General features: G+C 35.5%; 1 protein-coding gene across 4 annotated transcripts in view; it reads left to right on the top strand.

Annotated features, from left to right (window-relative positions):
• Positions 1-22,591, top strand: part of ARHGAP15 (Rho GTPase activating protein 15) — a 626,514-nt gene that overhangs the window by 99,663 nt on the left and 504,260 nt on the right. For all 4 annotated transcript variants that reach the window (XM_060623481.3, XM_060623482.3, XM_060623483.3 and 1 more), the window contains exon 6: positions 18,358-18,447. In XM_060623481.3, coding sequence (XP_060479464.2) covers positions 18,358-18,447 — 90 coding nt within the window. The remainder of the gene's footprint in view (positions 1-18,357; positions 18,448-22,591) is intronic.

The following is a 22,591-nucleotide window of genomic DNA, read 5'->3' as shown; positions in this document are numbered from 1 at the left end:
CTATGTAATCCTCTTTAAATAGGAAATAGAAAATCATTTGCTAGGAGATGTTTGTTTGTTTTTAAATAGAAGAGCAAAAGGTAGCATTTGGCTTGTCCCTGATAATCGCAATAGTCTTTATCCCCAAGTGGCCTGCTGGTTTTGGAGTCTTGGTGCCGTCCAATCTGTAAACTAATTATAAATAAATTAAAAATGTATCTCGGTCGTTTGTGTTTTTAATTTAAACTGTCTCAGAAATTTGTTCTAGGCTTTTGTTTTGTTTTTATTTGGGACCTACAGTAAGGTTGAGATAATCTTTTTAAGAAAAATAAAGTACCCCTAAAGGTCAGGCACAAAACACCTCCTATCCACTCACAGGGACTTTGTCTTCCCTTTGAATGAGTTCTAAGGGGGGAGTCAGGAAGGGAGGAAAGTCGCTTGTCTGGCAGGTTGAGCTGCCGAGATTATCTTCGTCCTGCTGGGTGAGAAGAATTCCACCTGAGCCGGAGTTTATGTGAATGTTCTGGGATGATGGGAGAGATTAGATTAGATTCCACATTAAAGCTTTGGTTTATTTTTATCTTATATTTTAATCTCCTTGTACCAGTACCAGGAAATATAATTATCAGCTACTTAATTTTATACAGGTGAAAGAAAACTTTTCAAGTCAGCTCGCTAATCGCTAATCGATTGCATGCCTCCAGTTCAACCTTCAGAGTTGTAATCTGACAATAGATTTTACTTTTAGAAGACGTTCGTTAACATTTTTTGGCAGCCCCTATTTATTACTTCTGGCCCCATTTTCAATGCTCTTATGGTTTCTCCCAGGCACTCGTCTTCAAAGTGAATTCAGGGCAGGAACTAACTGTGTTTTGTGGTAACGGGGAAGAGAATTACAGATTCATGTTTGTACTGCATGAATTGTCGTGCTAGTCAACTTCTTGGATACATTTCTAACCAAGTATTAAAGGCCTAGTGGGATAGCCCACATTTACCAATTCCAGTCTCAGAGAAACGATATGATGATTGCCAGGCCTTGATTAAAGATGCTGTGGTTTCATTTTGAAAGAGATTTACGCTCAAATTTCTGAATTTTCCTTGCACCCCCTTACACATGTCCTGGTATTGTTCATTGTGCTTCTGGGAAAAAGTCTGTCCTTTCCTCCAAGGGGTCAGTAGAAACAGACTGAGTGAGTGCAGAATGTGGTTTAAGAGAGTAAATGGCATTTTAATCTTTATAGGAATGATCTTTGAATGTTAATGCAGTGGTAAGACAAAGCAGCAAAGTAGCTAGGAGCAGGGCTTTGAAGTTCAACCACAGCGGACTTCATTCCAGTCTTGCTGCTTAGGAGCTGACAAAGTCAGTCGACTTCTTTGCACTTCAGAGTCCTCATCTGTAAAATGGGGATAGTGATATCTGCCAACAGAATTAAAAGGGAATGGAATTACTTAACCAAAGAAAAGATTAATAGTAGCTATCAATTAATTGTTATTGTCTAATATAGTATACTCTATTAAAATATATATATTCTATAGTACATAATACAGGACATAATATAATTTTACCATATTTTTACATCGTATGGATTTTGTGCTTGAACTGATACGGACATGTATAGAAGAGAAAATAATGACATTAACTCAAGGACCATCAGCATGTACAGTCTCCAAAAAAGGAACTATGTATCCCTAGGTGGTGTAAATGGTGTGTCTGATCACCGATAATTCTGAAAGAGAAGCCATTCCTCCATTTGGGGCTCTAGGTGTTACCTCTTGCATGACCATATGTATTTTCCTGGGGCCCTCACCTTCCTCCAGTGGCTCTTTCCCTGTGACTTTCACATTTAATACAGCGTGTCATAAAGCATGCCTGATCCCACAGTCCATGTTTGACTCTCTTTCTTGCTGAGGTTCTTTCAGTCTATAACCAGCTCAGATTTGTATCAAAAGCAGCCTTTTCCTGGAAATAGACACAGAATCATTTCTCTGGTGTGTGTAAATTAGAGATTCATAGGTTCTGGGTCCTCAGTGACCTGTTCAAGGAAAAAGAGGACTGACTTATTCTGTTTTGTTTGTTTGTTTTTAATAAGGACATTAAAGAGTAATCTAGCGCTTAACTACCACTGTCACTTTCTAGTAGAAAGGGCATCAAAAAATATCCTAATCCCAAATCGAGGGAGGAAAAAAAACCCTCAGAATGAAATACAGTCTTTACCAAAATGGGAAACTACCCTTCTTCTATGTCTATATACACTGTCTGTGTTTTGTTCACTTCATCTCTGACCAGAGAAAGTTTGGTCAAGACTGGCCAGCCCTCCTGTGAGCCAGAGCATTTGAAAACCACTGGTGTCCCTACATCCGGATTTCCTGGATTATGAAGAAGAGGATGATGCTCATATTCTCATAGATTTTTTTATATATATATTCTGCTTTGTAACTTACCTTAAATTTGTTAACTATTGTCATTGGAAAATACTACAGAAACCACTTTTAGTGGAATGTATAACATATATATATATATATATATATATATATATATATATATATATATACATATTTTAAAAGTTAATCAAACTCCTACATAACCTTCACTCAAATGAAGACATGGACTCTTTCCGCCCTCCAGAAGCCCCACCCCCTGCCATTTATCTCTATGTCACCCAACCTCTTCCCTTCCTACAGAGTTAAACTGCATTTTAGCTATTATTAAATAATTTTTCATTATTTCCCCACCTGTACCAGCTGTATATATAGCCCTTAAGAAATGTGGTTTACTTTGTCTGGTTTTGAATTTACATAAATGGAATCACAGTATATGCCTTTTTTGTTTCTTGCCTTTTTCTCTAAATATGTCATGCTTTTTCTTTCTTTTTTTTATTTTTATTTTTTGTTTTTTTGCACTGATCAGAGTGATGTACTTTGCACTTTGTTTCTGTTTTGCTAGTGGCTTGCCTAGGATTGCATCATTGATACCTAGCAAAGACTAAAACTAATCAAATCCTTTATCGTCTTCCAAAATATTACCTTAGTATATTTTTATTTATTTTTTAACGTTTATTTATTTTTGAGAGAGAGAGACAGAGGGAGAGAAAGACAGATCATGAACATGGGAGGGACAGAGAGAGGGAGACAAAGAATTGCAGGTAGGCTCCATGCAGTCAGAGCAGAGCCCCATAGGAGGCTTGAACCATGAACTGTTGAGATCCTGACTTGAGCTCAAGGTGGGGCTCAAACTCATGAATGGTGAGATCATGACCTGAGCCAAAATCAAGAGTTGGATGATTCATGGACTGAGCCAACCAGGTGCCCCTAGCTTAGAATATTTTAACACACCTATCCTCTTCTCAACACATATGCTATTGTTGTCTGGTATTTTAATTCTTTATTTTGTTTTGTTTTGTTTTTTTAACACCACCAGATATTATTATTTTTATAGAGTCAATGTTGGTTTATATTTGCCCAATATTTGCCATGTTCCTTGCCATTTACTTCTTCCTTCATCTTCCACCTTCCTTCTAGGATAACCCTATATTCTGAGAAATCCCTGTAGAAAGGGTCTTGTAATAACAACCTGTCTCAGTGTTTGCTTGTTTCAAATGTTCCTATTTCTCCCTCATTCTGGTAATATATATATTCTCTCTGGATATAGAGTTTTGATTTGGTAGTTATTTTCTTTTAGCACATAAAGTTGTTATTCCAACCTTTTCTGTCATCTATTATTGTGATCAAGAAGTTACCTTAGTCTAACTGCAGCTATCTGGCTATTCATGATATTTTTATTATTACCTTTGTTTTTCCACAGTTTTATTCTTCCTGTATGGATTGTTGAGCCTCTTGAAGTTGTTTTTAAGTATCATTAATATATTTTAGAAAATTATCAGCTATTATTTTCAAGTGAAGCTTTCTAAAAATATTTTCTCTTATATTTTTCTATGCCTCTAGTTAAACCTACATTTAGAGGCTTCCTACTCTATTTTCTACATTTTACATTCTATTTTTAATCTTTTTGTCTTTCTGAACTGCATTTCAAACCACTTCCTTTGATTTATTTTCTGATTCTTTAATCCAATCACCTTTTTTTGATAAACATCTTTATTTCAATTATTATAATTTTTATTTCTAGAGAAAGCTTTTTTGTTTACTATGTCATTTGTTACAGTTGTCATCTGCAGATATTTTTCAGGCTCCCTTTTATTTTGTTAAAATTAAAAGGCATGGTTGTTTTATATGTCTTGTGATTTAACATCTGAAGTCTGCATCAGTCTGTTTCTGCTGCTTCTCATTCCGTTGCTGTTTCCTTGTGTGTCTGGTTATTTTTGACTGTGTGCTAATCATTTAGTCCTGGGATAAATGTGTCCTGCTCCAGAATATTTTGCATTTTTCTCAAAGGGTCTGGGACCTCCCAGTGATTGATTAGCTCAATCTAAGTTAACAGTTTAAAACTCAAAATTTGTACACATAATAGGAGAGTTACAACTATGCTACTTCTCAGGGACAGAATTATTTTTCATTCTTCCTTTTTTTTTTTTTAATTCTGTCACATTGCTCATCTACAAAGACAGTTTTCTTTATAATCCCTTAAATTGGAGAAAGGGAACAAATTTAATATTGTTTCTCCTTTATTCTTTCATAAGACCGCAGGCAGCACCTTTTCCATTATTCTGTGGAGTCAATTGACCAAAGGTCAAATGTACAGTATAAGCAAATGCCCTCAGGCAAAGAGCAGTTATGTTGATCTGATGTTCAGCTTGCCTCTCTGTGTTCAGATTCCCATTTTCCAAAAATAATTACCCTAGCAGTTTACCACTATCTTATCAACCTTTCAATTTTTTAAAGGTGATTTTAAACAGAAATATTTTATCCAGCATTTTTCATTGTTTTCAGTGGAAAGTTGATCTAAATAGCTTAGTTTCTCATTTACAATCTACCTCACTTTCACTTAAATATGCATTTGGTTAATCAAGTTTGTGCTATTTATATAAGCCTGGTAGGAAAAGACTTCATAAGAATATGTATTGAAATCCTACAATGAACAGCTTGCTCATTAGGGCTACATATAAGGCATAGAGATATAATCAAGATATAGTCTTTGCTTTATAGCATCTCTGCCAAAAAATAGGGTGAGATGAAATAAGAAACATAAAAGAGTTTTTCTGAGATTTAAAGGAGGGAGAGCTCACATCTGTGAAAGATTTGAATTGGGCCTTGAAGGATGGTTATAATTTCAATATGTGGAAATTTGTGGGCAGGGAATTCCAGGGAATTAAAAAATATGAACGATGACATGAAACTGAGAATCGTCAAGGTCTGTGTGCTAAAAAGAGAAATGAGATTTTGGTTTTCTTGTTTGTTTGTTTGTTTTGTTTTGTTGTTTTTATTTTTGTTGGAAAAAAAGGATTAAGAACCATACCAAGGGCTGGGGATTTGCTACAGGGGCACATCTCTAAGAAGGTGTGTCAGTGTTTTCCAGATACCTTCACCCTAGAATAACAGATCTTTTAATAAACACATACTGAACAGAAGTATGATCCAAGTGTTATGTGTCTTAAAAGGACAAGGTCTATCACGGAAAAAGGCAAGAGAAGAAGTTCATTCTTCTAGGATCATAGCTTCATCCCATTTAGTCCAAGAGAAAAAAAAATTGCCTCAAAAGACATCTTTATTATTTGCTTTATCTGTTTAAAGAAGTCCCAAAGAAACAAGAACTGTCAGTTTGATTTATCCTCTGAGGACTGGACTCACACCCCTTGCATGTTTCGGTACACTTATCTATTTTAGAGTCACTGAAGTATTTCAGTCAGTTCCAGCACTTCAAGTACAATTTGCCACCTAGGTACCTGCTGTGCTTTGTGATTTAAGAGCTTCTGCTTGATATGGACTGGAACCTGACTCTAGCCATGGAATGTGACAAATACATATTCCTGGTTAAATATACATATATATATGATAGACTGACTCATGAGGAAAAAAAAGCTTTCTAATATAGAGCACAAATTCATTTATTTATTCTACAAAGAATTAACAACTCCTAACAGGTATCACACAACGTGTTTTTAAACCCTAGAGATATCAGATGAGTAATACATGATTGCTGCACTTAAGGTGCTTATAGTCTGATAGAGGAGACAGAAATTGTATGTAGGTTTATTACAATAAAACATAACTAAAATGGTAAAAATATTTAAAAACCATGGTGGGGAACCATAGGTCTAGCTATAGATAATCCTTGCTCAGGGAAATGCTTCTTCCAAGTAATGCTCAGCCTATATATCTCTCCACTGTTCATTCTACAAAATCACTGAGAATCCTTGATGTTTAAGCCACTATGCTAGGTGTTATGAAACATACAAAAATGAATCAGAATCAGATCTTTCCCTTGAGGATCTAGAAACAAATAGAAAGTATGCCCATAAATCGAGTAATTGTAGTAAAAAAATGGACATGGATAGTTGCTCAAAAATAGCATGAATAGAGGCATGAGTTAACTTTATAGTAACTCAGAAAAGAGAGATTGCTTCCAACTGGAAAAGATTCTAAATATATCTGTCAAGGAAGTGAGAGTTGGGCATGTTTTTGAAGGATGAATAGGATTTTGAGGCAAAATGGGGTGAAAAGGACATTTTCTGTGGAAGTAAGGGAGTAACCAATGATAAAATATAGGAAATTAATTCCTGTACTGATTATACAGATATGTGTTGATCTTTCGCCTTGCCCCATGCACTGCATGCTAGTCATTGTTCTTGAAAATGATTCCGGGAGGTTCCCTGAGGCCTAGGGTGGACGTGCCTTAGACGAGACTATTTTGTGTTTCTTCTATGAGTTTCCAGGATGCACTACCAGTGGAAGAATTGCCTCAAAATAAGTTGAGGAACAGCACTGTGGAACAGCAGCACTCAGTTTCATTAGAAAGTCCATGTAGAACCAGCTCATGAAAGATCTTGAACAGGATTGTGAAAAGAGATAATTTCATTCTGTAAGCACTCTGGAGCCCTTTGTAACCAATACTAACTGTCCTTATATTAAGACAGATTCAGAGTTTTCACAGATAGGCTTAAGGAATTAAGATATATTTTTTCCTGCTTTAATTTTTTTTTAATGTTTATTTATTTATTTATTTTGGGGGTGGGCAGGTAGTGGTAGAGACAGAGGGAGAGAGAGAATCCCAAGTAGGTTCCACTCTCAGCATGGAGCCGGGCACAGGGCTTGATCCCAGGACCATGAGATCATGACCTGAGCTGAAATCAAGAGCTGAATGCTTAACCAACTGAGCCACGCAGGTGCCCCTATTATTTTTCTACTTTTAACACAAAGAAGATAGGACTTATTAAATTATCTGAGAGACACGTTCTAAAACTCTGGTGCAATAGATGAGAGCCATAAGGCCTGTGCTTTTACTGACAAAGAAAATGGCAAAATGGCTAAGTTGTCATCGGTGGGGCCCAATGCATTTATTTAGTGAATCACAGGACATCTTCTCACTCAGAAAACACTTTAAAACCTCATATGTCTTGAACTTTTAATAGATGATAATCTCTAAAGAAGTCCTAGTGTAAAGAAAGCAAGTAGGGCAATTCACCTAAGGAAAACTACGTATATCCTTCCCAAGAACATGGGTGTATCAGCACAGCAGTGAGCACCAGTAGAAAACCTGGACTTATTTTCCTGTGACTCCAGAATATATGTTGGTGTCATACCTACTAAAATAAACACACCGTGGAAAGTTTGTTTCTGATTTAAGAAATTTCTCCTGTCTCCACATCCATCAAAATTTGGACCAAGTGGACCTTACTCTCATCAGCTTACTCTCAGTCAGCTGTTTCTGTTATATTTATCACACAATGCTCACAAATCCTAGTTAACATAAACCTAGTCTGACATAAATTCAGAAGCATTATGAACATCTTAGGCCATAGTTCTCCCCTAAAACTGTATGGTTTCGAAGCCAGTATGTTCAATATGGCGCCTACATGTTCATTGCATAGGTAACTTTAAAAAATTTTTTTTCTCTATACACTGTACTGATAACTTTTATTTAGAGGCAAACATTGGCATATTTCACTTTTAATGACAGAAAACTTTTCCAAGGCACTTAATAAACTATTAACTTTTTAAAACCACCCATTCAGCCATAACCTTGAAAGCAAAAAAAGAGCATTATAAAAGGCCTCATTAAAATAATTTGTTTACTTTTTTTAATATTGTTTACTTCCAATGCAAATAATGAACACAAGCATTAATTAAATAATGCAATACATCTAATGCTCATTCACTGTAGTATGGCTTTAATAACAAAATGGACTTATTTATTGGAGTAAAATGGTGTGATTTAGCAAAAAGATGAAAATAGTTCCAATCAGAAAGCTATTCATGAATTATTGAGTATTCTGTGCAAAATGAATATGGAATTATTTTATCTTTGTGAAGTGAGCGTTGAGCCCTTATTCAGTCCCCTGCTCAAAAAGATCATAAACATTGGAGGGACAAACAATAGATCTACCAAACTTGGCCTAACGAATGCATTTTAAGTTTCTGTTTAATATTTTAATTCTCAGAATTACAGTGCTCTGGCAAAGATAGCATGGTTATTATTGGGGCAATTTGTAGTACAGCCACAGACTGCACTATCAAATGGCCTCATCATACCTTTAAAAATTAGAACAAAAATAATAGTCTGAAATCTGGAGGATGATGGGTGGAGATGGAGAGAAAGAAAGAAAAAGAAAGAAATTGAATTCTAGTGTTTTATTAGCATAAACATTATAAGGAAAAAAATGAAATCAAGTGATCGATATTACTATAAATGAAGCCATGTTCTCTGGTTATAATTCTCTCAAGATTTAGCCATTAACCACAATAAATTCTGTATCTTACATAATTTTTAATAACCACAAAAATCTATGAAATTGATAGGATGCTTTATAAATGGATAATAGCTTACTATCCAATAAACCTCACCTTAGGCTCTCTCAGAAAACTATTTTAATTATGAAGTTTGACTCTCTGTGGTTTATCATTTTGGTCAATGCAATACATCTGATTTAGAGTTTGCATTCCTCCAACATAAAATGGACTTGTAGTCCACAGTGCACTTTGAAATAAACTGAATATATGTATTTAGTCTTTCTTAACAGTTCACTACTGAGTTGAAATGCTCTGGGAAGCAGTATACTATATCAGGTAGAATAAGTCAGACCACCTGGACTGGGAATCCCAGGTTCACATTTTATTTGTTACTATAATCCTTGGATATTTCAACTGTAGTATGAGGTTAACAAGAGTCCTTATCTCATACAGTTATTGTGAGATTATGTGAGAAAAGTGATACAACTTGCTGGGCACATAGCAATGATAAATATTAATTATATTTATTATTATTGTTGTTATTATTACTATGTGGAGGAATCGAGTATAGCAGTTAAGAGAAGAGTCTCCAGAACCTGATAGAATAGGATTCAGATGCCCTAATTGTCACTTAAAGGCAGTGTATTTACAATCCTCATCTTAATTTTTCTTAATATCAAGACTTCAGTTAGGGAAACACTTCCTGCTATCCAAATCCAATCTAAAATCTCTGCAGAACCTCATTTCTTACTCCTACCAAACAGGAAACAGTCTGAAACAGGTATTCTGGTCAGCTTTCTGCTACATGGTGCCTCCCTCATTTTCTGTTTTTGCCAACTCTTAGTGGCAGATGAGGGAAAGGTAGAGAGAATATGAGAAGGTCCCCATGCTTCTTAAAGCAGTAAGCCCAGAAGTGCCTCACATCAGTCTTGCTCACATCCCAGTGATGAGAGTGGGTAATGTGGCCACATGTTGGTGCAAAGGGGGCTGGAAATAAAACGGTGTTTCTGGCTGGTAAGCTGCTTCTCTGTGACAACTCAAGACTCCAGCACACATTCTGGTGTAGCACTATCCCTCTCTGCCACAAGGATCAATGATCTTAGCCCTTATTCTATAGGGAAGAAAGTCCAAATTAAGTGTCCAACCTTTATTTGGGAGGCGTGAATCCAGGGCATAGGCGGTGTGGCAAAAAAGGAAGCGAGACAGGAAATGACGGGGAAGAGTAGAGGAGCTGTGTCACCCAATGGCTGCTACTCTCCCGTGAACCTCAAACAGACTCAAGAGAATCACTGGGCAGCTGTACCACTTGACTTAGAAAGAAGCTGCTGTTAGGTAGGCTCTCTGGAGAAAGCACGACACAGTCCGTGGGAGGAAAGATGGGAGCTAGGAGAAGGAATTTATCTGCTATGTTTCATTCCATTTCCTGCTTCCCCAAGTTCACCACCCAGAGTCTTCAATATCTGCATCATATGAACCCTGGCTGTACCCTTGGATGGCTTCTCAGAATGCCAGGTCCTATTCTGTATAAAGTGGCATTTTATCTAAATTTGGAAGTGGATGAGGAGCCAAAAGCCTGTCGCACTCTGGAAGCCAGGAGGGAAGGCCTCACATTCCAAGATGACTGGTCATCCTCAGGAAGTGGGACCAAATGGGTTCAAACATGGCTAGTCATACGTAGAGACAGCTAAGGTAGACTGGATGAGGGTCTGGATAAGGACTCTGAGGGAGCATCTGAGGCACCACAAATGTGCCCCAGCTAGTCACCTTGCAGAAGCAAATAGTTTTTTATATAATGTAAATGTAACACAGTATCAGCATACAACAAAGGTAGACTAAACAGAGACTATTGTATTTACTCTGGCAAGATTTTGATTTAGAACTAAATGCAATATCTGTTCATTTCTTGAAAAAGAGAGAATACTCTCTCCTCAAAAAACAAACAAAACAAACACATAGCATTCTGGCGCCCAAAGTCACCAACAAAGGTTGCTTTTCTGAAAATCTGGTTTGATTTGGTCTTGTATATACTGAGAAATTTCACTGTAGAAACAATTTCAGTTATTATTAACATCATTTATATTCATATACATAAAACTCACATCTTACAATCAAAGTATTGTCTTCTATGTTGACAGCAGCCATACTTTAGACATTAATAAGATCAGGTATCCGTTCAGCACTCTTTCCTAAATCATTTTGTCCAAATGAGAATTTATAAGTGAGTTTTATCCTCCTCCATGAATGATTTTCCAGAATCAAAACCAGTTATGTGATAAAACTTAATTCCTCTAAACAGATTTTGTGTTTCATGTTTCAAACTGATAAGGACAATCTGAGTCTATATTCTAGAATAGCAATTAATCCAAAATAAAAAATGGTAGCTAATAACCTATTTCATAAACTCTGAGCTTTGCCTTTTTTTTTGTAACCTCATCTAGTAATAAGGATGGGATAATCAGAGGTCCAGTGATTTGTTGCTTACACACATGCCCAATCTTCCTCACGGAAAGTGCCATCAAGCAAAAGAGCATCTGGCCTTTGATATTTTCTTAATGTGCATTAAAAGGCCCCAAATTTCCCATAAAAAGTGGAAAATTTAATCCCAAAGGTTTAATCTAAGAGAGAAAGACAGGGAGAATAACCTGTCAGCTCTTACTAGGGAATAGTAAAGTTGGGCTAAAAGAATAATAAAAATCAGAAGTGGACGAGACCCAGGATCAATTTTTAATGATTTCACATTGCCCCAACAAAGAGGCTTTTATATTTTATTGTCCAGAAGCAGTAACTTTTAAATAATTCTCTTTAAATATTTTAAAATCAGTCATTTATATTTTAAGTTTACCCCAGAAGAGATATGATAAGTACACTCTTAAATTTAAATCTAAATTTAGTTAATTTTTAAAAAGTATATTTTTATAATGATGTACAATATGATCCATTGGCATCATGTAGTTCATTAACAGACTTTTTCTTGTGTTTTATAGCTGTAGAATCAGAAATATGTTTTCTATTAAAGGATTCTTTAATTTCAGCCTTCTTGAATAAAATCTTGATTGTCTTCCAAGTAAATTCGACAACTTTTCTGAAAAACTTATTCTGATGTTTAACAATGTTTAAATACTGAAAATGTTTCCTGCTAATAAAGCTTAGGCCCTAGCATTGTTCTTCAAGCCTAGGTCTTTCTGCTTTAGCTTTGTAAAAATGGACTACTGGGCACGATCATTTTTATATAGTCCTCTATCAACCGATCTTAGTTTTGTCTTCTTGAAGCTGATATATTTATTTACTTAAATTTTACTCGAGTCACTTTAACTTCTGAATTGACCCCTAATTCTATCATTTGCTTTGATTGTGCCATAATGTCTTTTTCTATTAAAGACATGATATGAATGGGAATGCTGTGCTTTGATTTTGTAAACTATTAGCTTATACTTTGTAAACTACCTCATTTTGTAATGCAGTATCCTGAGATATATTATTTATTTTTATTTATTAATGCTTTGAAATGTTCACCATAATTCTCAATTGGATAACAAAGAATGGTAACAAAGTATGTTTTAGAATAGGAGAAATAATGGGAGTGACAGACTGGGCTTACAGAGCTGAAGGGGGACCTCATGGAGATTATTTTGGAGTTACATCATCAAAATGAGCAGGAGTGGAACAAATGGCAGACAAGGAGAGTGGATTGAAGGGAGAGAAATGTGTTCCAGATGAAAGGGTGCAATACAATGTATAGAGTTGTGAAAGCAGGGTGCATATTGGAACTGCCATGGATTTAGCATAGCTGGTTATAGAAGAATGGGGGAATGCATAGAACTCAGAAGGATGGTTGGGAAATGATGAAAAGGAGCCTGTATATCCTACTGAGGGATTTGTACATTATCCTACAGATAATACGTTTCCCAGAAAAAAAAACCCATGGTGAAATTTGTGTTTTAGAAAAGAAAAAAAATTAGTCAAAATGTAGAAAATGAAATGAAATGGTTTTGTCTGGTCCCAGAGGAAACACTGAGAGAATTCACATGAAAGAAAATATGAGCTCAAATGAGGCTGTGGTCATGAGATGGCAGAAGAGGGAGCTAGTTCTGGAATTCAGGCTGGCTCTCTACTGTTTGGTTGTAAGTGGTAAAGGAAAGGGGAGAATTAAGAAAGTAGGGAAGGTGTAGTGGATAAAAGGATGATTAACCAAGACAAGCAGTAGAGAAAAGAGAGCAAATCTGAGAAGACAATGATTTCACTGTCTGTGCTACATTCTAGTGGTAAGTCAGTTAGAAAATGCAGTTCTGGTACATAAGAGGGAGCTGGAGGCCAGAGGAAAAACTGAGGAGTCAACATGTCATAAGTGGTGGATCAGACCAGAGGCAAGACCAAAACCCACTGGAAGCATGTGAAGTATAGGCAATAATGAAGGCCTAGAACAGTAAACCAGATATTAGTGACACTTAAGAGGTGGGAAGAGGAAGAGAAGTCAGTGAAAGAAACAGAAGGAAGAATATAAAACATGAAATAAAGATTTAGAGTGAAAATGTCTCCATAGCCAAGGGACAGAGGTTTTTAAGGAAAAGGAGCTGAATCTAACAGTACAGAGTTCAAATAGAATGTTGATGAGAGAGAAGGCATCAGATTGTTTTTGTTGACCTGCATGGTTAAAATGTTTTAGATTAGTTAAGGAAAGGAGTAGAAGACTTCAGTGGGTTGAGAAGAGAATGGAACGTGAGCAAGCAGAGAATGTGACTGTAGAAAGCTCAAGAATCCTGGCAACAATGGAAAGGAAATAGGTGGGATTGAGAATTAGCAAGGTTGTGGGCTTGATGCTTATATATGTTTATATGTATTTTTAAACAGAAGTGATTTGTGTGTGGCTATGGGTAAAGATAAATATACTTGAGAGAGGGAGATAAATGTAGAAGGGAGACGACTCAGAAAATGAGGAACAGCATTGGATGAAATTAGAAACCAGAGAGGAAAAGCCCTGGGCTGAAGAATGAGCATCTCTTCCTCTAAGGCAGAAAGGGACATGCTTTGTGAGTGGATCATGCACTGTCTGGAAATGACAGGCCAAGAGATTTTGATGCTCATAGATACCACTGTCATGACAGGCATGGGAGTTCATGAGACAGGTGGACCAGAATCACAGGCTCAGATCCAGATTTCCAGGAGCCAGAACAGAATATGGGAACTGATAACACTGACAAGGAAGAGATAGGAAATGTTACTTCTTATTTTTGGATCTAGAAACAGTGTCATGTGACCTAGTAGGGGGAAAGGCTAGGTATGGAAGGGAGGTAATGTACTGTGTTGTGATCAAGAACTTGGGACTTGGAGGACAGAGGACAGTGAATTCCTATCTCCTCTCAGGCACTTATTAAGTGTGTGAACTTATGTAAGGCACTTAACCACTTCCTGCTTGAGTTTTTTCACATGTAAATAGAAGGCAATGGTAATAACTGCACAAGACTATTATAAGGAATAAATGAGAAACTGATACAGAGCTTTCAGAGGGTACAATATACAGGAATTAAAGTTTATGTTTGTGTGTTTGTTCATTTTGATTACACAGACTAAGAAAGTGGGAAGAATTGTGAATGTTCTAGCTCAAGGGCTGTACGATCTCTGAGAATTAGGAGAATGCCACTTGATGGACCACTGGAAAGGGGTGAAGCTTTGGGAGAGTGGTGTGAGGTAGAATAGAAAGTGACCAGGAGCACATAAAAAGTTCACTAAGTGTTGATGACATTGGTCTTGGCAATGATTTCATGGTTATGTTAAGTGTCCTTATATGTATATGTATATATGTATAAGTGTACATATATATGTGTCTGTGCGCGTGCGTGTGTGTGTGTGTGTGTGTGTGTGTATATATATATATATATATATATATATATATATATATATATATATTTGCTAAGTGGAGTTAAAAGCCCAGCTGTAGAAAGTGGCCATTATTTGTAATATTAGTACATTGAGTAGTCAAAAGTTATTTCTCCAGAATTAGATTAGAGGATATGAGGAAATTGCTAGAAGGAAAAGTGGATGAGAGAGTGGAGTGTGGGAGTGGATCATTGCATGGGGGAGAGCAAGACAGCAAGAGATGGGGGGGTGGACACAAAAGTGACTGCTGAGTTGGGAACATAGGCCTGTTTGTGAGAGGAAGGGAAACCAGGAAGAGCTGGAAGGATGCACAAAATGTCTGCTGATTCCAGTCATGTCAAAAACAGACATAACAGGGTGGGAGTAATGAAAACCCAGAACGTGGGGTTTGTTAGATGAAAAGCAGAATGAAGACTGCTGAAATGGAGAGGAGTTAAAGCAGTGGGCTCGTGAAGAATGCAAGAGATGGGGTGGGTAAGGGCAAGGTGAAGGCCAGGGTCCTGGGAGGTGACTAAATGATCGGGAGAGTTTGGATTGAGATAAAGCCAAGCCAGTGTCCAAGCCGTGGGATTTAGTGTATGATGCTGATGAGGACAGGTAGAGGTGGCAGACCTGCCTGGCGAGAACTCTGGGAAAGCTTAGAATGCTTTTTCCCCATAGAGAGAAAGTCTACAGAAAATTATGTAGAGTCTAAGGCTGGCATGGGATTCTTAAAGGAGGATTCAATATCTTCTTTATCTCTGGAGTCCCAGAGTCCAACACAGTGGCTATCACATTGACATACAATAAGCATGCAGTTATTGTCTATCGTAGGATTCTGTGAAATACTGGGTTCAATCTACATGAGTCCATTAAGCTGTTTTCACTTTTCCAGATCCAAGCAAAGACTCCTTAACTATTAAACCAAATATAAATCTTAATTGTTATAACATGGGGAATTTTTAGATGCCCAAACCTTCCTTCCAAAGCACAAAAGCTAGTTGCATTCTTGTGTTTTCCTTTCATTTATGAATTCAGCAAATATTCATTGAACAACAATTCTGTGCCAGGCACTGTTCCATACATCGGGAAAAATAGTGGAAGAAAAGGCAAACCAGGCCCCAGCTCAAGGAGCTTAATTTTAGTGGAAGAAAAACAGACAGCATATAAAAATATAAATGTTAATTTCAGTTAGGAAGAAGGCTGTGTTGAAAATTAAAACAAGTAGTGAGATAGAGAATAAGCTAGAACACAGCTCTCTTTTATGTAAGACAGTCAGAGAAGGCCTCTGACAAGGTGACATTTATCTGGGACCTGATGGATAAGAAGGAGTCAGCCATGTGAAGATTGGGAGGTATTCCAGGTAAACAGGTGGTGTAAAGGCCCAATGGGAAGATCAAGTTTAACAGAGAAGGACAGAAACAAGATCAATTATGTCCACACTAGAATCTAATAAGAATGTCATATCTTTTCCCAAAAAGTTACATGTTTTAACATGAATGTGATCACAGTGTAATTTCAATTTTCAAGGACTACATAGTGGTTAGGAGCAGACTCTGGAGTGACGCTGTCCTCATTTAATCCTGCTCTTCCTTTTCTACCTGTGTTACCTTGGAAAAGTATACCTCAATATTCTAGTATATTATTACCTGTAACATGGTGATAATAATGGTACCTACCTCATACAGTTGTTATAAGAATTAAGTGAATTGATAGTTGTAAAACATTGGGACCTAAAAAATGCTTTTTCCTTAAAATAATTCCATCTTTTTTCTGTGACTATATTATATGAGAAAGATAATCTCTTTTGTTACATATTCTTAAAGGCTATTTCTGTTGATTCTGAGTATCCCATAATCATTCTAAGTATCTCATACTCAACTGAGTATCTGATACTCAATTCTGAGTATCCTTGTAGAAGAAGCCGGTTGTTTTAATTTTTCTACATCATAAATCACATGACAATGAACATTGTTATCATGCCACGATAGTGATCACCTGGGTGGCAGATTACGGGTGAACCTGTAAAATTCTTTCACTGACTGAAGCATCTATCTGTAAGAGGCATCCACATCTGGATTGGCTTCTCATGAGATTACTACCAAGTAACAGAGAAAAGTTATGCTATCAATTGCTGCCTTGCAGCTGAATTTATCCTGAAAATCATGCTTGGCTTGTACAGTATTTCCCCTTCAAAGTTTTATAGAGTTGCCAAGAAAAAAAATCTCACGATTTACTATGAACACCCCTGCTCCCATATTACTGGCTCTTCTGAAAAATAGTCTATTTCTATTAAACTGATAGAAGTGGACGCACTGGCTATGAGGCAAGAATTGTGAACAGATTTCTTGTAGCATCTTTGCCATTCTTCCATAATTTCATGTTTTAAAGTAAAGTTCATACTGTTAAAATATTCTCTAAAAATATTATAAGCCTTCTATACTAAACTTTTAAACTATTCTATGGAAAATTGTTTGAGAAAAGTACTGAGTTTATAGAGAAAACTAGAGTAACTCAGAGCATCTGAATATAGTTGGGGTCTTTGAAATGTGGCATTACTTTCTTTAAAAATAATAAAGAAATTTTCCAAACAAGTAAGCTTTTGTTTAATATATTGAATTCTGCAAATTTAAAGTTAATAATAAATATGATACACTTAATTCAAATTAAAATATGCAGAGACAAATGTAGACGATATCCCTGTTAATTGATTGTTATCAATTACTGAAGCTTTTAGGTAACCTCCACATTGTATTATGCAAAAGGAAGCATATGCTATGATCTATTTGGTCTAAATTAAGTTTATTAAATACAAATATCCATCTACTAACATGTATAGTCTTAAAAGTCTGAAGAATGAGCCTCTAAAAGGCACACAGTTGGCACCTACTAAATATTTATTAATTTGGGTTTTTTTCATCTTTATGGAGATATATAAATGACAACATTATGTAAGTTTAAGGTGTACTTACTGAGTGATGGCTTGATATATGTATATATTATGAAATGATTACCACATTGAGGTTAGTTTACACATCTGTTATGTCACATAGTTAGCTCTGTGTGTGTGTGTGTGCATGGAGAACATTTAAAATCTACTCTCTTAACAACTGTCAATTATACAGTACAGTGTTAACTTATCATAGTATGCAATTGAGAACTTACTCATCTTATAATTAAAAGTTTGTACCTTTAACCAACCATTTCCCCATTTCCTCAGCCCCTGGTAACCACTCTCTGTTTCTAGGAGTTTTACTTTTTTAGATTCTACATATAAGTGAGATCATGTAGTATCTGTCTTCTTCTCTCTGACTTACTTCACTTAGCTTAACACCCTTATGGTTCATCCATGTTGTCACATAGAGCAATATTTCCTTCCTTATTATGGCTGAATAGTTTTTCTATTGTGGATCGATATTTATATCTGTATCTATATCTGCGTCCACATGTCATTTTCTTCATCCATTCATCTGTCAACAGACTCTTAGGTTGTTGCCATGTCTTGGCTGTTGCAAATAATGCGGCAATGATCATGACTGGGTAGATGTCTCTTTGAAACTTAAAAAAAAAGAAAGGCTTTATATTGTAAATATGTATAGCTGCTAACTCAATAAACTTTTATTTTTCCTGACATGCATCACCAATGATGTATGCTTTTTATTCTTATGTCAATTTTGTTTATAGAAAACTGGGCACAAACCAGAAAGTGTGGATTTGTGTGGAGCACATATTGAATGGGCCAAGGAAAAATCAAGCAGAAAGAATGTCTTTCAGGTAAGAATGTTGCATTTATTAAATTTATTCCTATTCCTTCTAAATCTGAGCTCTCGACATGATACTTCCTTGTTGTGATGTTTTTATGTGCATGAACTAGTTGTTTGAAGGTCATTATGAAAAACTGATTTCTCTTCCTTCTTGAATTTTAGTTTTGTTGCTTTTCCCTGGTTACTGGTTGCTCTCTAAACAGAAAATATATAGTATGTGTTGATTAATTCTACACCCAAAGTCATTGACTATTGCATTGTATTTGATAGTTGTTTGGGGTTCGAGCCTAGAGTGTTTGACTTAAATAGATATAGAACTTTCAGACATACACAAAATAACATTCACTAATTATGATAAACTTTTTGCATTCGTTTCCATTCCTGCTTATAGTTATAAATTACATTTACCAGTGTAATTTAGAGGGATGGAAAGAGTTGAATAACTATAGAAATTGGATATTTTTGTATTGCATAATTTAATTTTTTGGGAAAAAATAACTATGATTAATAATTTCAATCATGTTCCTTTGAATGAAAAGAACCTGATGAGATTCTTGAAAGAAAGGAAATGAGAAAACTTAATATTTCATATATGATGTTACTAAAATCCCTTTGGCAATTAATAACTTTAAATTATGGAGGTTGATCTTTTTCTATATTTATATGAGATTTAACTTTTATATTTCCAAAGTAACCAATAATTTTCTAGGTATATTTAGAATTTATATCATTTAGTAGCCAAGGAACTTGATTATTATAATTACTATATTAAATGTCTTCTAAGGCCATTTTGGCTCTTGAAGAAAGGTCGGTTCTGTTTTTAAATGTATCACTGAAGTTAATATAGTGGGTCATATACAAGTGTAGATAGGTGACATATGCTAGCTGAACTCTCAGGGGAGAGAGAAACTGATCTCTGATTCTGCATTTCCTGGATGCTAATCCGGGTCTATCGAATAAACTGGACCTATGTTAACATTTCTAGAATAAATTATTTTGCATTCTACTTTTAGTCTATTCAGGCATTCATTTTTCATATGCTAGAGATTATTTCTTTTTACCAAAAGAGAGAAAGAAGAAACACAGAAAGAAAACTAAACCTACTTGCCTAGAAATCAAAGGACTAAAGCCAAAAGTGATTAAAGTGTGGATTTACAGAATCAAGGAAGAAAAATAAATTTTGGTTTGAAGTGAGGAATTGTAAATCAGTGATATAGTCTGTCTCCCAAATTTCTTACTCTTTTTGTTATTATGCGATAAATAAAAAATTAGAGGTTATATTTCTAGCTTCTATGATAACCTAAATGATCAGTATGAGTAGTTCTGAACCAGGTTGGGTGAGTTAAGTGGTGTAGTTTTATTATGTATTATGAGCTTAGCATCCTAGTCTCCATGTCATATACTAAAGACATTAAAATTTGACATTGGCATAATTCTTGGACAATAAAAATTCTTGGAGTTGGTCTAAGGTAGCCTTTTAACTTCCTTCTGTTAATCTTCTGAGAAGTTAAGTAAGATCACAAGAGAGGAGAGTCAGGCATGTACAATGTATATAAGACTGCCAATATAGAAGAAAAATATTTATGCATAATTTTACATAGCTTTGCACATAATATACATAGATATATATTTAAACCACTGTATTGATGATATGTATGATGATGTGTATTAATGACATGATATCAACCTTTCCTGAATATGACTGACTGCCTGCTGATAGAATTTGTCCTTGTTTTTCATATTTCTGAATGTAGGTACTTCCAGAGATATTTAAAAAAATTCTCACTTTTGGTAGCTTTTTGGTGAAAATATTGCCAGCTACTTTTGTTTGTAAGGTACCTGAGCAGTTTATGGGGCTCCAGGGCTCCTTTTTCCAGCTTACCTCTTTTTGTCTTGTATCCTTGTAGTTTAGAGAAACAAGAAAGAGTTGATTATAAAGATGCTGTGAATAACAAAGCTAAAGAAAGATTCCAGTTTCATTTCTTGCTTCATTCTTTTTCGGGTGAATCATGTGGTTTTCTTATCATGCTGATATCTTTTCATCACCCAAACACATGAGTTTAGGAAAATTTACTAATACATATCCATAGATACAGACTATGAGGGCAAACCCTTTGAGAGGAACAATATAAATAGGTTTTATAGTTCTGTTGATGAAAAAGCATAGGGAAGGATTTGCCAGAGAGCTAAATCTAGATGACTAGCATCAATATTTGATTAGATACATTAGCTGGTCTAACTCTCAAATGATCAGAATAAACATGATTATATCTCAAAAACATGGTATTAAGGCATTGTTGGGTGTTTGAGTGTGTGTGTACAAGGGTTTCATTACCTACAGAATAATGAAGTGTTTCTTCCTGACTAAAGCAGACCATCACAGCTTCGGCTGATGTGCTACATCAGAAATAGCTTTAGAATTCCAAGTTTGAATTAAGCTTGGTGTTCAATCTCAGTGTATGAATTATAGATTACAGATAGCAAATGACTATTGAGATTTTTGGTTCAAGAAAAATCAAAGAAGAGCAAAATTAGAAATAATTTAAAATTTGAAAACTGTCTTTAAAAAGTTGATGGATTAGCAATTATATGCCACATAATTACACCGTCTGTAGAGAAGTTGAACTTAACATGAATAGGAAAACAAATAAAAAAAATTATGTGCCTGAAAGACTCAAAAGCACACATGTGTGATGCAAAAAAAAAAAAAAAAAAAAAAAAAAAGGATTTAATTCGTCTCCTTCGTTTGTATATGCCCTTTGGACATTTAAGTTGTTCATTTTCTTTTTGTATTATAAACCAAATTTCCTTCATAGCCAAAGTCTTATTAAACTAGATTCAGTCTTATGTGATTGGTACATGGTGATATAACAATGACAATATTAATTATGTACGAAGGTTTGGTGTCCAAGAACTCTCAGTAAATCTGAATGATGCTCACTGACTGAGTTCAAGAACATCTGCCTATTTTATGATAGAATAGTCTTTGGCCTAATTGGTACTTCTTAGTGGTAATGACATATTTAAAAAAATCATTAGCAGCTTCTATATTGAAGTACATATAGATAAGTCATTGTGTGTGTTTCAAATGTATAAATGTGATATCATGTATGTGTGTCTCTGTATGTACCCGCGTCCTCTAGCTCAGCCTTAGGAAATAGAATGACCATTTCTGTACATGTGCACACAAACACACAAAGTCACGTTGTACTTATAAAAGGTCATACAAATTCTAAGTCATATTAGTAAATGTTCATTGCTGCTAACTTTTGTTTAATTCTGCATTTAACATAATTTTCAAGGACCATCACAAGTTTGGTAGAGCTTGAGAAAACATTTAGCAACTGAGTGATTTGTAATGAACTGTGGTCCAAGTTTTCTTAGTTAACTAAAGAGCAGCACTGGGTCTTATCAGGGAAAGAGTGAATAAAAAGATTTATGTTCAAATCGCATGTTTTAAACATTCCTGCTAAGTGCTAGTTTGCTCTTTGGTGTTTAGCCTGAAATTTAAAGCACTAAGGATTAAAAGGATTACAACATAATCTTAAATAATCCTAAATGTCATTTACAGAGAGATAGTTGTAATAACTAAATAAAACCATGTTAAAAGATGGCAATGTTGTCAGGCAGCATCCCTAACACACGCAGTGCTCTGTCACCTTCTTCTCTCTCCTCACCGATAATACCCTGCGTGTACAAAGCATTTCAATGAAAGTTCAACTGAGTAAATGGCTGCAAGGTAACTTAAAACAATAAGTAATTTTTTAAGCCATTAATATCTTCTTGCTTCAAAGTTCAAGGTGAAGAAAATTTTTCACTTAGATTTCCTTCCTTCCTTTGACTATCTGGCTGTCTCTGACTTGAATATTTTGGAAAGTCAAGGGAAGGAATTCATGGCACGGCTATCAAATAGGTAGATGTGCTATCTCTAAAACTTTGACCACTTCCAAGAGCTACCCCCTTATTAAATATATGATGGTCCCAAGCACTGTAATTAATTCCAGGCCGTTTAGATTAACACATACATATTCTTTGCTCTTATCATGTAAATTAGGTTTGTCTCCTCATAGAAAATACAAAGAAAGAGCACACTGCTTTATATTTATTAAACCAGAGGACTGGACTCCTTTTCACCCTTTCAATGGTTATTGCTA

The sequence above is a fragment of the Panthera onca genome, chromosome C1 (genome assembly GCF_046562875.1).
Source record: "Panthera onca isolate mPanOnc1 chromosome C1, mPanOnc1 haplotype 2, whole genome shotgun sequence".
In the NCBI taxonomy this organism is placed as follows: domain Eukaryota; kingdom Metazoa; phylum Chordata; class Mammalia; order Carnivora; family Felidae; genus Panthera; species Panthera onca.
Note: the sequence above shows the minus strand (reverse complement) of the source record. Positions and strands in the feature narration are given on the sequence as shown.